The 16,612-nt window shown below is 47.6% G+C and overlaps 1 protein-coding gene across 1 annotated transcript in view; it reads right to left on the reverse strand.

The window, feature by feature from the left end:
* Positions 1–16,612, reverse strand: part of MDGA1 (MAM domain containing glycosylphosphatidylinositol anchor 1) — a 146,725-nt gene that overhangs the window by 96,346 nt on the left and 33,767 nt on the right. Inside the window, exon 2 of the mRNA XM_009331073.1 lies at positions 2,356–2,495. Within this exon, the coding sequence (XP_009329348.1) occupies positions 2,356–2,495 (140 nt within the window). The remainder of the gene's footprint in view (positions 1–2,355; positions 2,496–16,612) is intronic.

Consider the following 16,612-nt stretch of genomic DNA (forward strand, 5'->3'; position numbering starts at 1 on the left):
TATTTCTGCTGTTTGCTTTTCCAAGTAAGAGTGAGAAAATGCAGTTGCTATCTAGCTCTTGCCCCTTTCCCACAGGGAACCCCTGTATATGTTATTTTTATAAGTCATCCTTTTGCAGTACACAAGCTTTTACTTTGATTTTAAAGATACAGAAAAGGAAAAGAAAAAATCCCTTCAGATTTCAAGCTATCTTGCATTTTTTGTCCTTACGTTACATGTCTTAAGATCCTGGCTTGTGGGGCAACGGAGCTTCATATTTCATGGTGAATGGTGGCAAGAGGACAGCGCTCCTAAAGACTGAATGGTATTCTTATGTCTAGAATGAGGTACAGCCCTAGCAGTGGTGGTACAAGCTTCCCCCTTGTTTTCTGCAGTCCATAAAATGAGAGAGAGAGATGGCTTTTCTCAGCCCATTGGTTTCCTATATCTGCAGCCTCCATTCTAAAGGTTGCTGACTGGTGGTCTCCCACACTCGTGCCCATCTAGACTCTGGGACTGAGATCCAGCAAGATCAACCAACAGAAAGGAGACAAGACTTTCATTCAACATTGGCCACAGACGAGATGGACCAGATACCTTGACTCCTCTCCCAGACTTTGCCTAAAGCTCACTGCCACCACCTGATCGACACTGATGCTCTAGAAAGATGCAGGGGTGTCTACATCCCACTCCCAGAGCAGTAGGCTGAACAGATTTTTGGAGCTAATGACCATGGATTTATTTAGCCTTTGTATGCTTATTATGAAATTGTCTGAGGGCCCCAAGACTCTCAGAGTCTCCTGTTTGCAAGGACACTTCAGCCAGCTCTTTAATCTTTTCAATTTCAATCTCATTTTGGCCACATTTTCATGCTTTAATGACTGGCTGATAGAAGGGAAAAGAAAAGATTAAATGAAGGTTAGGGTAAGAGCTTAGCTGGGGAAGAAATCTATCCATGAGGAGGGAGGGCAGAGATAGGACGCATGCCATGTTTTATGTGCGTGGGTCCCAGCCTCCCTGGTCATGCCTGGTTCCACGCTCTGGTGTCCCCCTGTGCATGTCCAGGCAATGACAAGCCACGATGTTGCCCACTAGCATGCTGTCTGCATCAGGCTCTGCTCCAACAATCTCTCTGGCTATTCAGTCTCAAATCCCTACAACCTGCCAGCACCTTCCCACACATTCAACATCCTTAGGCAGGGCCAGCCGTACCACCTTCCTCGTTTCTGACCTACACAGCTGTCATCTGCCCATCGCTGTCACAAGCCTAGGCTGGTCATTTTTGCTGGCCTGGTTCAGATCATTTCCTTTTTATTGTTTCTAGGATATGCTTTGATGGATAAACCGTTTCAAATCCTGCTGGCTGAGTCTCTCTCCCTCTCCTTTGCCATCGTCTCTTAGCCAAGTAGCTCCTCACAAGCAAGTGCACAGAGGCGTTGACTGGCGTATGCAGATGTATGGCTTCTCAGCACAAACATCTTTGGCAGGATTGGGGAAGGGGGCCAAGAAGGCACAAGTATCGTACTTGGCTCCCTTGAGTGTATTCTGGCATGTCCAGCCTCCTGGCACACACCAGCTGCCACTCCTACCACGCTCTGTCCCAGAGCGGGCAGACCCATGCTCTGGTCCAGTATCTCTATAGACGTATCCACGCTAACATTGAACCAGGCTGCTTGAGTATCTGAAGGGTGGGGAGGTGGCTGCATGGGGCTTGAGGCTATACAACCCTCTAGGGACCTTGGGGAAGGACTGCAGCAGTTAGCCAAGTTCAGCTCTGTATCTCTCCACTGAACTGTGACTTTGACCACAGCACGGATATATCCAGCTCTGCAAGTGTGAATCTGCCTCTGGTCAGTGGCCATAAAGCAATGACCAGCGTGCTCTGCGCGGGGCTCAGTGAAGTGCGCTACAAACAACTTCCCAAACTCCCCCAAGCAGGTTCCCCTTGTCTGTACATCCAGAGAAGCTGAGAGACTGAGGGACCATGACGGACCAACTCCTATGGCCAGCACACGTGGGAAGCCTTCTCTAGCCTGTTCAGGCTGTTCCTGCTTTGTAGTAAGAGAGTTAAAGATTTGAGTGTGGTTTGTATAATGGACTCAGTTTGGGCTTTCAGTTTTTTCAGGGACTTCACATACTGAAGACCACTAGAAGGTCTGTCTAGGCTCCTGCAAAGCTTTGTGGACTGTTTTCCATGAAAGTAAGGCTAGATGCTTCATAGCTTAACAAGCTAGTGCTTACGCTATGGGGCATCCCTACCTGACTCCAACATGTAGGAGAAAGCTGGGCACCCCGCTGCCCACAATTCTCCTTTACGTGGAGACTACAAAGAAGTGCCATGGGGAGCATGGGTGACAGGCAAGACTGAAAGCTTACCTGTGGCCGGGGGTGTCCTGTGACCAGACACTGCAGAACCAGCGTGTCCGCTTCCCGAATTGTGTAAACGCGTTCACTGATGTTGTCTTCCTTCACCACGCACGCCTGGCCAGCATGGATGATTTGGGCCTGAGCAGGAGCTGCGGAGAGGAAAGAAGAGGTAAAGAGGGAAACAAGCAGCACCTTTACGCCCACTGCCCAGGGTGGCTGCTCCCATGGCAGGGTGGAAGAGCCACCTCTTAAGCCACAGAGGGGAAGAGCCAGACAGTGCCGAGTATGAGACACAAAGGTCTCAGGAGATATAAAATTGAGTGATTTTCCCCATTCTCCTGGGCAGCTGGTATCAACTGCTATTTCAAAACCTTTGATCCTGTTGGGATGAGCAGCTCTAGGCACTGAAAAGCAGAATACGGAGCTTTTTGAGGGGACCCTCCTGCATGGACTGAGGATGAAGAATTCCCTGCTCTCATCTCTCCAAGGGGAGTACATGCAAGTGGTTAAAGCAGGGACCTGGTCAAATCACATCTGCTCTATGCTGGTCTAAAACAGGCCTGATTTTTACAATTTACCTTGCAGGGGAATGGGATAACTACCAAGCAGAGTCAGAAAGGGCCTTGAAGCTCTGTACAGCTCTTAGCACATGTCCCTAGAACAGGCATAGCACACGCTGCAGGAGAAACAAGTCTTTCCCAAATTACACAGTAACCTATCTCAGCCCTGAGACAGATGGAACAGCCTCTGCAGGATCAGGGGACCCATAATCTCTAGGATCTCTCCAGCTAGGGCTCCAAGTGGAGCCCAGTTACTGCCAGTCCGGCCAGGAAAACAAGTGAAGACCAGCACTGTGGAAAAATACGTGGAAGTTTAAAAACTTCACGCCCCCCAAATGGCAACTATGTCCCACTGTAGCCCTGAACAACAGCAGGGAGAGACAAGCTCTAGGAGAACAGGGCTTTTTTTAAAGAGAAAAGCCTCAGCTCCAGACTCCTGTGCAAACAGACCTTGGGTTCCTACTCCAAAAGCATTTGTGTGATCACTGAAGCGGCTGAGATGTATTGAAGGTGACTGCGCAGCCCAACGGGACACCTGTGCTTGCTTGAGGGGAAAACTCCAGTCGCACTTCAAGGAACAGAGAAACCCACAAACATGTCTAAGAATCGGTGCCTGAGTGAGCGTCCCCCTGGGATACTTCCCCGTCTTGCTACAATGCTTCCAGGTGACTCTAGAGTCACAGCTCTAGCTCCTGTTAGTGAAATACAATGCAAACGAACAAACCACTGAGGAGATGATCAAAGGGTTTAAAGCAACGAGCCTTAGCGAGCCTTCTGAAACAAGCACAGATTTTGCACAACCTGTTAAAGCTGAACTGAGCACCCACTTTTTCCTCAAGGTTAGTTGAGCTTCAAAGACTAATTTTTATTTTTTTTTTCATTCTTTCAGCATAACCAAAATGCTCTAAACCCAATCACCTGGGCAAGGGAAGTGCTCAGATTTATGCTGGTTTAATCTACCAGCAGCACAGACCTAGGGCAGGCTGGGCTCGGGCAGTGGAGGAGATCTGCCTTTGAGGTCAGCCTGTACAAACTGGTGTCACCACAACGCACTGACCAAGCAGCAGTGACACAAGAGCGGACACAGGGCTAGTGGGCAGGAGGCTGCTCTTCTTGCTGGGGCTCCACAGCCTGCCACGGCCACCCAGCACCCAGGCAGCAGCACTGCACATGCAGCAAGCTACTCCTCCTTTTTGCATCTCTTTCCAGTGTGGTGACGCTTTGTTAAAATCATTATTACTGTCCAAACTGTTGACTAACAGAAGTAACGTGTGTATTTGAATAATATGATGGCACAAACACGGATGAATCCCTCAGCCTCTCCTGTCTTCCCCCTCTGCAGGGTTCCCAGGAACATGCTTGCCATCACTCGAGCATCACAGGGTGCTGAAACCGACTGTGAAAGCTTCACTGATACGACTGAGCAGATGAGTGACCTTCCCCTGCCTGGATGGCAGAAGAGTCTTGTTCAACCCAGGAGAAAGCAGAAACCTATATATGTGCTTACATACCTCTGTGTGTTTGTATACACATACATGTATGGATATACATACAGATATGTAAATACATTAAGTAAAATAGTGACTTATCAGGAAAAGACATCATGAACGCCTGTCAAGCAAACAGTGGCAGAGGAGTAATTCAGAAGCCTATATAACCTTTGCCAATACACCTTAATCCAAATGACAGTCTCTTGTGCTGTTTCAGCCCTCGGATCAGTCCTCTGCAGACCTGCCATCACGCCTTTAACCCCACGTGCACTGCAGAGCATAGCTCACGGTGCCGAGACCCAGGCTGTGATGCTGAAAAATCCCTGCTCTATGATTAAAAAAGAGACCCTGTCCCTTCCCATCCTGTACCATACTCCTCCCCATCCCCGACCTGTGCTGCCTGCATTTCAGTGGGGTCCTGGCACCCTGCAGCAGCAAAGCTCTCGTAACCTCTATGCACAGTCTCTAGGCTGCTTTTGCTGGCTAGTGGCTCTGTTCCCCCTTTGCAAACACGACCTTGCTGCAAAAACTAATTTCCAGCCACCCCATGGAGAATCAGAATACTTATCGGCAGTTCTAGCTCCCAGTTAAATGTTTCCTTAAGTTGCTCTGCTGTACCCCACATGGTATACAATGTAAGCCTTTCAACTTACACTCTCTTCCCTTTGGCCATCCCACTTCCATAATTTAACCTGTCTTCTATAACCCTTTCCTGCCACCTGCCTAAAGGCATTTCTACATGGGGAATTTCCACAGCAAGATCATTAGGTACAGTGATACAGGATTAGAGGGGTTTTGTGCAACTATTCTGGTGCCAAAATACCTTGTGGTAATTTGTTGGTGTCTCTCAGAGTTTGACAGAAATATTATTTAAACTAATTCTTATTTGGCACTACAAAGCATTATATGGCACTAGTCTACAGCAAAACGACAACCCTAGGGATAAGCCCTGTGTCGTAATTTTGTCCTCTTCTCCCAAATTCTCCCCGGGTACACCGGGCTGTAATGAAGCTTACAAGCAAGGGTGTGCACATCCAGCTTTGTTCACAGGTGTCTTAACTTGCTTGTGTTACCATCACTAATACCTTTCAGCTATATTCATCGGAAAGGGACATCCCTTTAAGTGAATCCCCACTGTTTAAGCTGTAGCATCTCTCTTGCAATCACAGCACCAGGTCCCCGGCAGAACAACCACCATTTTTGCCTGTCTTAAACCACATATGAACACAGATCTCTCAAAAGGGAGCTCAGAAAGCCTGGGGTTATCTTGGAGAGAAAAGCATGTGAATAGATGGCATAGGAATCTATGCCATAACTCTGCCTTTGGTTACAACTTGACATTAGTGAAGTGGTGGGGGCTGAGCAACGAACCAACCCAGCTCTTATGGGATTACATTAAATCACAGGGTGAGACTCGGGAAGCTCTCAGTTCCAGGCTCAGCCTGCCACAGCTCACAAAGGCCAGGAAAGTCACCTCATGCCATATTACAGATGGGCAGAGACATTGTGAGGATTAATTGCACTTTTAATGTGCTTGAACAGAAAAAATACTTTATTGTTTGACATCATCCCAGGTTTCCAGGAGGATTTCAGCATGCAGACAGTTTGTGCATTGCTAGCACAATAGAATGGCAGGACCATGCCTGTCAGAGTAAACAGTTTCACAGAAGGCCCTTAGGAGGCAAAAGAAAAGCCAGAGCATGAGGCCAGGTGCTGGAGATGAAGCAGTAATCTCAGCAATTCTCAGCAGTGCTCCACAAAGAACAGCCCTTGCACAGATACAACCTGCCACACTAAGTCCTGCTGGAGCAGAATCCCTCTCCTCAGGCTGGCAAACCCCAAAGCAGAGGTCCAAGAAAGACCTCTGATGACCTCTGTGGGGGAAGAGGGGACAGGTTGCTCCCTACCTTTTTTCCCAGCATTTTGAGGGACAGATGCATCATCACTTCCCTTCCACTCCAGGTGACAGATCAACTTACGGAAGGCTCCCAATACAGAGAAACTGGGCCAGCCAAATATTGAGTGCCAGATGCTTTACAAAGGAAAAATTCAGGCTCTGAACCTGCAGCAATTAGGCCCTTCCTTGGGAAAGGGCTGGCTTGCAGTGCATTTGGCCTCTGCACTGAGATTTCCTACTACGCTTTCACTTGATATATTTACACATTAAAACAAAAGGAAATTGGAGTGGATAAAATAACTTTATTCCCAGTGCAGCATGCTGTACAATGTTATTTTTACCATTATCTGGAAAGTTTATGAGACTCTTGGTGCTTAGAGATCATTAAAATGCAGAAAAAGAGAGAGAAATGCTCTTTTGGAGAGGGCTGAGTAATCTATATTTGGTTCACAGGTCTAGCCATTCATCTTTTTGAGCCCGAGATCCCATCGCTACAATGGCAATGGTGAGAGCTCCTTCACAGAGAGGGTGGTGAGTGACAGATACTGCATTGGCACTCCCTCAGTCACAGTCAGCAACGGCAAAGGGCAGGTTGCTCACCCCTTTTGCAGCACAGCATCAACTGCACTTTACTGCTGCCTTCTCAGCAGGCTAACACCAGCCATCGCTGTTAGACTCTGCCCCACCACCACCTTTGCCACCTGCACATGTCCTGCAGACAGCCTCAAGGATGAAGAACATTCATATCCAAAGCTGCTGGCCCAATACCTGCAGCTACACACACAGGGACACTGAATCCACCCACCTCCGCTACCACCCTCCTGCAGAGTAGGGAGAGAGGGAAGCTGCACCTGGAACTTTCCCTCTTCCTCAGGCTTAATCTACCACCCTGCTTTGCAAGGCAAGTGATGCCCTCCCGTACATCTGGTGTAATTATAATTCAGCCTCTTCTGCACATAAGCTAGGCAAAGAAGCCAGGGTTCTTCCCCATCCCTGTTCACAGGCTCCCTGGACTCACACTGCTCGGTTACATGGGAGCAAGAGGGAGGGGGGCATCAGCTGCTAGTCTGCTGCTTAAACCCCTCAAGAACCTGCCTGTCTCCTTCCCTCACCCTTCCTGTCCTGAGCAAGTGGCACATAAGGGATGCATCATGAAGGGAGTTCCCAGAAAGGGGAAAAATACATGGTGTTTATGGAGCACGTGGGGTTGAATAAGCATTTCATTAAGGAAATCTACATGTGGCATTCCTTGTTGAACAGCCACTCAGTAACTGCCTGTCCATGGGTGGAATTGCCCTGAGGCACCGTTAGTTACAGACCCTGCACGGCAAAGCACCCAGGGAGCATCTCAGGCCTTGAAGTCACTGCTTTAGTTAGCATTTTATCCCGTCTGTTCATGCAATGCACAACTCTGCTTGAAGAACAGGGGCATACAGACATGAAGACCTTTGAGGAAGGGGTCATATCCCCTCAGCAGAGCACAAAGAGAAGACAGCACACAAGCAAAGGGAAGAGACGTGCTAGCAACGCTCAGCAGGAGCGAGGAAGGTCTAGTACTATGGGAAGGGTCTGCAGGGGCAGCATCCTGATGGTCAAACAAAACACCTCACTCATGCCTGCTCTGGGAGGGGATGGCAGCTGCCTTGTTGTGTGCTCCATCACTATTCAGCTGGTCTCATTGATTGCTCCACTGTGGATGAAGACCACAGGCTTTGCTGAAACTTTCAGCAAAACAAATTAACCAGGCCAGCTCCAGCCCTCAATGCAGGGCATGATATCGATGGGCCATTTGAAAAGGAAAATTCACTCCAGCTTGAGGACGATTATGGAAATAATAATACACGATCAGTGTCCATTAACACTGTCAGCAGGGCTGTGGATCAATAGCATATTAATGGCTGAAGAAAGACCGCCCGTACTTATCAGCAGTTAAGACCAGCACAATAGCAGAGGGAGAGGAGATGGCAGTGGGCGGCTGTAATCGAGCCCAGGCACTGGATGTCTTTGTGCAGCCTGCCCAGGGGAACCCCTGTCACCGCCACTTTCTGAACACGCTCCCCCGGCTGCTTGCTTGGGAGCCTCCTCCTCCACACCTCAGCCCCTCCCAGCCTCTTTGCCCAGCACAATGGCAAAGGGTGCACAGCCCCTGCAGGGAACTTCCCCAGCCCAGGACAGCGTAGCCTGATTAGGCTCCAACTTTTAACACAAGGCCAGACTAGTCCCATAGCAGAGAGAGAGGCGATGCAGAAGCCCCCAGGGATAGCTGAGGAGCAAAGTGCATCTATGGTCCCCGGTCTCTTCCCACTTCTTGGACTTTTCTCTTGCTCAGGCTCCTCCCGTTGACTCTTCCAACACCGTGTGCTGCCTGGGCAGCTCTGTGCTACCACCAGCCTGTCTTAAAGCAAAAGCCACCAGGAAGAACTCCCTGCATGTTGACGCTAAGGGTTACAACGCCAAGCAAGTCAGATCTCCACTGAGGCTCTTTTGCTCCCATGCATCAGTGTTCTCACTGCAGCCCAAACCATGTACACTCAAAAAAAAAATTTTTGCTTACTGTGCTCCTGGCCTAAATTTGCAGCAGGAAACACGTCATATTTCAGCAGCAAAATGTCTGACTCCTTTGGTATTTGTACACTGATCATGATTAAAACACAAACATCAATCCACCCACAAAAAAAACACAGCCACTTCCGAGATATGCAAAGCAACCATCTCTAACCCTACGCAACACTCCATAGCACTCCTGAGCAAGAAGAGAAGAATATAATTTTCAATGGGAAGTGCACAGAGAAATGACAGAGTTGTGGAAAGTAATCACAGAGCATGAAACTTGGCTACTTAAAATAGCATGGGATGTTTTTTTTTACTTGGAAGAGACCAAGACTATGTCTTTACATCTCTGGCCGATTGCATCTCCAGAAACAGTTTCCTTTTGCAAAGCTCAGCCAGATGATTTGCACGGTCTTAAAATAATTTTTTGCTTAATCAATGTCACTTCCTTGAAGCATCTCTATAGTTTTGTTTCTTTTCGAAAAATGCCAGCAACAAAATCATGTGAGATGTCATGAATAGCAGGTACACCCCCCAGTGACTGCAACACCTGCTCCCGAGACCTTCGTTCAATTTAAAACTACAGAGGTATTGTGTGCTTTACTAAAGTATCAGAGTCACCAGATCACTCCCGATCCCCAACTCCACTGCCTGCAGTGGCTCACTAGTTTTCCTAGGTGTTCCCAAAATTTTCTTACATAGGTCCTCCTATGTATGATACTGCAGAGTATCAAGCAGCAGAGCAAAATCGATCACCGACTTTGTTCGATAGGAATCAAGTGACAGATGTTACACACACAACGTTACGGTGGCATAAACTCATATGCCTGAGTGGAATTTGTATAGATGACTCAATGCCAGCAATACAAAGTAGGTTGTCTTCAAATCTTTATGGGCTCCAGATATGGCGGCAGTCAGAGCCGGCACCTCAGTGATACTGTCCTGGAAGCTTCCAGCTTCGGTTAGGAAATGAAGAAAGTATGTTTGTCTCATAATGGCCACAAATGGGACTTTATCATCTTTCCCAGCCCACTTCTCAGTATGCCAGCTTCACAGCCTGAGCCCTATCTCTAAATCTTGCTGCAAAACCCAATGAGCCACAAAAGCCACACTCAGGTGAGGTGATCCTGCCAAGCTGAGTGCTCAAAGCATTGCACTTAAAAACCCATTTCTTGCCTGGTTGCTACTTAAAGCTCCTAACCGTTTTAGGGGAAAACACAACTGAGGCAAGCAGCTTGGGGGACAAATCAGGCATCCTCTATTCTGGAGACCACGGACAGACTGACTTGTTTGTCAGCTGGTAAAATACCCAAAAACGAAACGGTCCAGTCAGAGAAAAAGAGGGCTGCAAAGAGAGGAACTCAACTGGACAAGGGCAGCACAGACACTCGCTTATCCTGCCCGTGTGCTGCAGGAACAGTCCCCAGAGGACAGGCCAGCACCAGGCTCCTTGGCAGGTTTGATTCCTTGCCTCCCCCACCAGGTCTCCAGTCCCCTGAGTCAACCTCCAGCTGCTCCATGCACCCACCACCCTCTGAAGGAGAATGAACAGTTACAGGCATCCATAAAACCTGCTGACCCTCTGGCCTTTGTAAGCCCTCGTGCTCTCAGCTTCCAGCGTGCCCATCACCAGGAGCCTCCGAGCAGCGGGTTCGCAGGAGAGCCAAGCTTGCCTCGGACAGAGGAGAGTCAGCTGCTCTTCAAGCATTTCGTGCTTCTGCTCTCCCTTCTCGCTCCTCTGTCACAGCACGCAGCAGCCACTGAAGCTGCGTGTCCCCACTCAGCCAGGAAAACTGCCTTTCACAGGCATGCCGCAGCTTGTCAGCACAGGTAGCAAAGCCCAACAGGCAATGTCCCCAGGATCTGCTGCTAATAGCCTTTGCAAGCAAATGAACTTTGCTCAAATGGTCCCAAGGGTTTTGCCCCTCTCCTCTTTTCCCTGAATTCAAGATCAGCTCATTCCCAAAGTCACTGTTGGTGCTGCTTGTTCCACTTCTTTTCCTTTTTTATACTTAAGCCACTTTGGTACAACAGTGACTCTTCAACAAAGAGGACCATGTGCACAGATCTATAAACCAGCGTACTTTGAAACTCAGCTCTTGTTTCATTGCTGGACCATTTAACATAGGAGATGAAAGGAGAGCACAACACAGACGCTTCATCCCTTCAAAAGGGAGAAAAAAAATGTCAATTTGCTAATCATCTGTCAACTAGATTAGCAGCAAAGGTGCATGAACTCTAATCAATTAATAACTACAGGCTCCTTTTCATATCAAAAAGGGGAAAAAACACATCAGGCAACAGCTGTGGCTCCTGAATCATGACAAATAAGGAAAGGCAGAGGGAGTGGTTTCAAACTGGGTTCCCTGGCTGGCAGGATGCTCCAGACTTTGCTGGTGAGGACTCCACCAAGGTCACACATATGTCCTAAAACCCACCCCTGAAAGCACAGGAAGAGAGGCAGATTCAAGCTCCAAGTATGCTAAAAAACAATAGACAAGAAAAATAACAAAAACCAAACCAGCATGCAATCAGAGTACACTAACACAAGCTGGGTAAGAATAGGAGTATTTCCATGAAACTCCAGCTGGTGCTGTTCAAAATGCTAAACCTCGAGGCCCAAATTCTTCAATGCCAAGGTGGAAACTGGGGTCTGGTACACAGGAGGAGGGTTGGCAGAGAAGAACTGTTGGAGGAGAGGACTTCTCTCTACATGGAGAGCCAAAGGGGACGTTGTACACTCAGGGCTGCGAACCCCAGAGGGTGGGTGCACAGCTGTGGGGTTAGCAAAGCAAGGCACTTGGGGCTTCGACTAGCCAGTGCCCCAGCTCTCCTTCAGACATCCCTGTCCATGTGACCGAAGCAGCTCCACCATTGTCAGACAAGCTCCTGCAGAGGCACAGAGCTCAGTGCAGACCACAAAGCCCATCTGACAAGCTGGGTAAACACTCAGGCACTGAATCTATGCTAAATTCTCACCTGTCACAGCTCCGCTGCTTCCAGGGCCCCATCTAGCCGTCTCGGAGGGAGCTAGGGATGCGAGGACAATCACGCCATGATGGCAGTGCAAACATTCCCTCCACGCAGGAGAGGAAAGATTCAACAAACGGCCATGTTTACCTGCTGCTATACCCAGCCTCCACAGAAAGCAAAAGGCTATTTCAGTTGTGATACGGGAGTGGGTGGGTGAGTGGGAGGGAAATCACTGCAGAGGCCAGAGGGTGATAAGAGCCACAAGAAAGAGACTGAAATAAAGTTTCACTGAAAGCCTGTTTTATTCTCGCCATAGTTAGAAAAAGCTGGAAATACAAATGCTACCCTTAATTCAAGTATCTAAAATCCAATTTTGCTCCTGAAAAGTGGCAGGTAACAGGGATTGTCTCTGTCTGAAGCTCTATCCACAGCAGTACCCATCCCACAGGCACCCCAGCTCCCCTGCAGCAAAGTCACTTCCCAGGGGATCAGCTGCAAGAGATCAGCTCTCAGCCCCAAGCCACTTGGTGGGGGACAGACAACCACGGCACAAACCCCAGCACAACCACTCGCTGGGAACCCTGGCAGAAATGCCAAGGGCCCAGGGGACAGCAGAGACCTGGCACCCCTCTGCTGGGTGCTTATCTGCCCCCAGCAAGAGCGGGATTAGAGAGAGGAGTGCTGATGATGATACGGGGATGCTGCTGGTGATACAGCGCCTCGGTGGAAAGAAGCCTTTGTCCTCAAATGGGTTCCCATACAGGCCCTCACAAAACACTGATGCTTTTATCCCCCAAGCAGTGTTGTTTGGTGGGGAAATGCTGCTATTGCATGCTGCCAGCTGGGGAAGAGAAAGAAATGAAATGGCTTGTCCATTGTCAGGCGGAAAGCCTGAAGCACAGCCAGGGATCAATCTGTACCTAATTCCAGTCTAGCACCTTATAATGCAAGGCCGAACTTTAGCCTCCAACACTGCCTAATACAGCACTAGAAATTCACATTCACAGGGAGCAGAGGAATAAAACTTCTTGTGCAACACAGAAGGGTTTACTCAAGAAAAACTGTTTTCCTCTGGATTTTCTCCCCTATTGCTTTTTGCCAGCACAAGGAACTCGAGCCTGAAAACTACTGCCAGCAAGCAAAACGACCTAGAGAGGGAAAAGCAAATATGACAGCTCTACTCCACCCCAAAGGAAGAGAGCGCGCACCAAAAGGAAATGCCAGCAAATTGTCAGCAAAGCTGAGGCCATAGGGGCTGCGTGACACCCCTAGAAATCAAGCCAAGTAATGTTTTATCTTGACAGCATCCTTTACATCCCTGCAGTGCCTTTGGTGTGCAGAGTCCTAGAAAGTCCCCAGTTCCTTCCCTCTCAAGTACCAATAATTAATAACCACAACCTGGCAGACAAGCGAGCAATTCCCTCTGGTTCCGGTAAGAGGAGCTGACATCTCTCTAACCCCAGCCACCTCCATTGTTTTATTCTCTTTGTTTATTGATCCTTTTATGCACATAATTCAAATTGACATTTAATAATTCAGCCGAGTTAATGGTGCTTAAATATTAAAAGGCTTTTCTCTTTTAATTAGCTGTAGCAAAATAGGCAACAAAGGAGTGCTAGATAGATGCCATTTAAAATGCTCTCATCCAAGTTCTCTGGCATTTTTCTGGGGACGGGAAAGAACAGTTCAAGGGAAATTTTGTACAAGTCTCCTACTCTCGCTAGGAAGGTAACTAACCCATAGAAGCGTTTCCAGAGGCTTTGATTCATAGAGCATATTCATCTCTGTCAGCTCTTTGTTTTCTCTCCCTTCTGCTCTTCTCCTAATAAAGACAGAGGGGAAGGGAAGGGAAGGAGGGGCAGAGGGTAGAGGAAAAACCCTTCCCTGTAAGAGGTGCCGCCACTGGTGACCGGCACCCACGTAACACAGCGCAAATGCGGATGCAAAAGCCTTTTGATACGTCATTGCAGGACCTGCAACCAGGTGAAAACAGAGCCAAAAGGAAAAAGTACACCTAGCTAACTGAAGAGTTACAAACAGCACAGAAATCATGCAGTTATTAGGGGCAAGAATAACTAATCCAGGAAATTAATTTGAGATAATACAGGAAAAAAAAATTCCAGATGTAGCAGGGTAAGGGAACACACATTTATTTCTCTTCTGCTCATTATGCCAAGGGTTGAGAATAAGAGGGAAAAAACACGTTATCTTTAAACGTCAGTCTCATCTCAGCTGGAGACAATGGCAGTAATGCATCTTAGTCATAATGTTGCTGGTGTATGGCATACAACTGCAAATAGTTGGTATTATTTGGGCTGTTTTAACTGTGCATACTTTGTCTCTTAATTAGCTCTCATTTTAAATCCTGGATTGGTTTGAGTTTGGGATAATGATCTCCCACCTGACCCAGAGCAGAACCATGTAGTCACAATAATTAGATATAGTAACTGTTAATAACTTAGTTTAATTACAACCTGTTTTCTTCAAATTTAGCCTAGACATAAGATTTCAATGAATTTTAATTACATGCCACATTTGAAGAGCCTGTGCTATTGCATTATTAAGTTAATTCCAGACAAAGAAAGAGACTGACAAACATTAAATTCCTTACTGAGGACACTTAAAAAAATTAATCTTAATTCAAGCCAATTAATAGATTGACTTGCAAATTCTCTGCAAATTCATTCTTCCAGTGAGGACCAAGTACTGTAAATCTGTAGAGAGTTTTTCACACATTACAGAGAGATCAAATTCCCAGTTTACGTGCAAAGTTGAGTACATCCTTAACAGCAGAGCAGCTAGTTGCATTTCCACAAAAGACTGAAGTCACCGCTCTGAACCTGCCAGGCAGAGTATCATGGCAAAAGGTGTCCCCATGTGCAATGGCACCCAAGGACTTCAGGATCATGGGAGAGGGCAGAGCACTGGTCCTTCTGCCCAGAAGTGACAGAGGTGTACAACACAGCCTTGTTCACAACCAGCATCCCCCCATGCACACAGGAGAGGGCAGTGGTGCACATACCAGAGTCAACCCATTATACTTTTATGATTGATTTTAAGGTCGGGAAATTCGGAGGCAGGAACTGCTACTTTCTCTCTCCTTGCACGCAAATGCTAGAGGAGGGTCTTTCACAACCCTCTTAGACTCGGGGTACCCCCTGTCAGTTGCTTTGGCAGAACATGGGGAACCCCTCCTTGCCTCTACAAGGCTCTGCACACAGGGAGCATTTTCTGTCACTCACATCTGCTGCATGCTGCTCATGCAGTGAAATATTATTGACACCAATAACAAACAGTTTGCGTTGTTTCCCTTTAATAGATTATCCATTTACTCCTCTCCAGCTGTACAACACATCTGGCCACATTGCCTCTCCTGGGCAGGTACTCCCCTCAGCCCAGTATTCTGCTTACTGCTGCTCAGGAGACTTAGGGAGGTGATGGGGGAGTAAATGCCCAGTGGACAAGTTGCATCTCCAGAAGTTTTAAGAGTCAATAAAACACAAGCCTGTTTCCAGCCTCTTCAGCACCGAGCTGAGTTACCAGCTTTGGTCTTCTGTGGTATCCCTTCCACCTGCAGCTATCCTCTGTAAGATAGGGCCACTCTCGGGATGTATGAATGATTAGCTAATACAGTACTGCAAGGCTGTACTACTACTTCACTGCTACAAAAAGCTCTCCTCAACCACAAGTGCCAGGTGTTGGTCTCAGGAGCATCCCCCAACCCCTGCAAAATGAGACTGAGCTCTGACATTGCCACATCCTGGCTACGTTGATGGAGTTCATTCTGACAAACATCTGCAGCATCTCGAACAATTAATCTGTTTGGGGGAAGGGGAAAAAAAAAAAAAGAGGGAAAAAGGAAAATTGACTAGTAAAGAGTTTTGCAAAAATACCCAATTACAACTGAAAACACAGGCAAGGAGAAGCAAGGCAGGCTGATGCTGGCTTGGCCGCTCCCTGGTGAGAGACTGATAGCAAAGAACTTGGGAGCAAAAGTTCCACAAAGCAAGGTTATGAATTTATTACTCCGCATCTGTGCAGAGTCAAAAGATCGTCTGAAACACCAGAGACTTGCAGAGGAAATTGGGGAAGTGCTAATGCACGTGGGACGGTGTTTAAAATAATTTCTCAGCTGGCTGACTGCACAGGGGGTAGGGACAGAGATTAATTCTCTACCCGAGATCATGCATTTGTGCAAACATTGTTGAGCAGCTTGTTCAACAGGGGATTTGGGGACTAACGCAGCCGTATCAAAGCAGCCAGGGTCTAGCTGACAGCCTTGCAAAGGAAGCAAGATGATCTCTGACACTAAGGAAATAAAGCTCTGAGAGACTGAAATGCTGACAGGCACCAGACTCAAAGCCGAAGCGTGTCTGAAAAGGAAAGCTCTTTAAAAGACTTTTGTTCTCAAACTCTCTTCTGCAAGAGAAAAGGCTTTGGCCTACTTAGGCAAGGCCAAGGGCAGGCTAAGACCTCAGCATATTTTAAAATCACTTATCCTCAGCTCCATTTGATGTTCTCTTGATATTAGTAAGAAATTTCATTTTATTTAAAACATACCTGGGCCTTCGGCTGTTTGTGGAATGACACAGAGCAGCCCATTCCACGGAGAACAAAACAGTCCCTTGGTCTCTGAAGGGGACAGGAGGAAAGCAAGCTCACAAGGAGAGCAAAGTCTCAAACCAGCGTCCTTTCTTAAAGACCTCAACCAACCCAGCCTGCTGCAGAACACCCTGGGACAAATTAACACAAAACTAGACAGTGGGCTTCCCATTTAAAAGAAGAAAGTGTTTGAA

This window comes from Pygoscelis adeliae, unplaced genomic scaffold (assembly GCF_000699105.1).
Source record: "Pygoscelis adeliae isolate BGI_AS28 unplaced genomic scaffold, ASM69910v1 Scaffold218, whole genome shotgun sequence".
NCBI classification, from domain to species: domain Eukaryota; kingdom Metazoa; phylum Chordata; class Aves; order Sphenisciformes; family Spheniscidae; genus Pygoscelis; species Pygoscelis adeliae.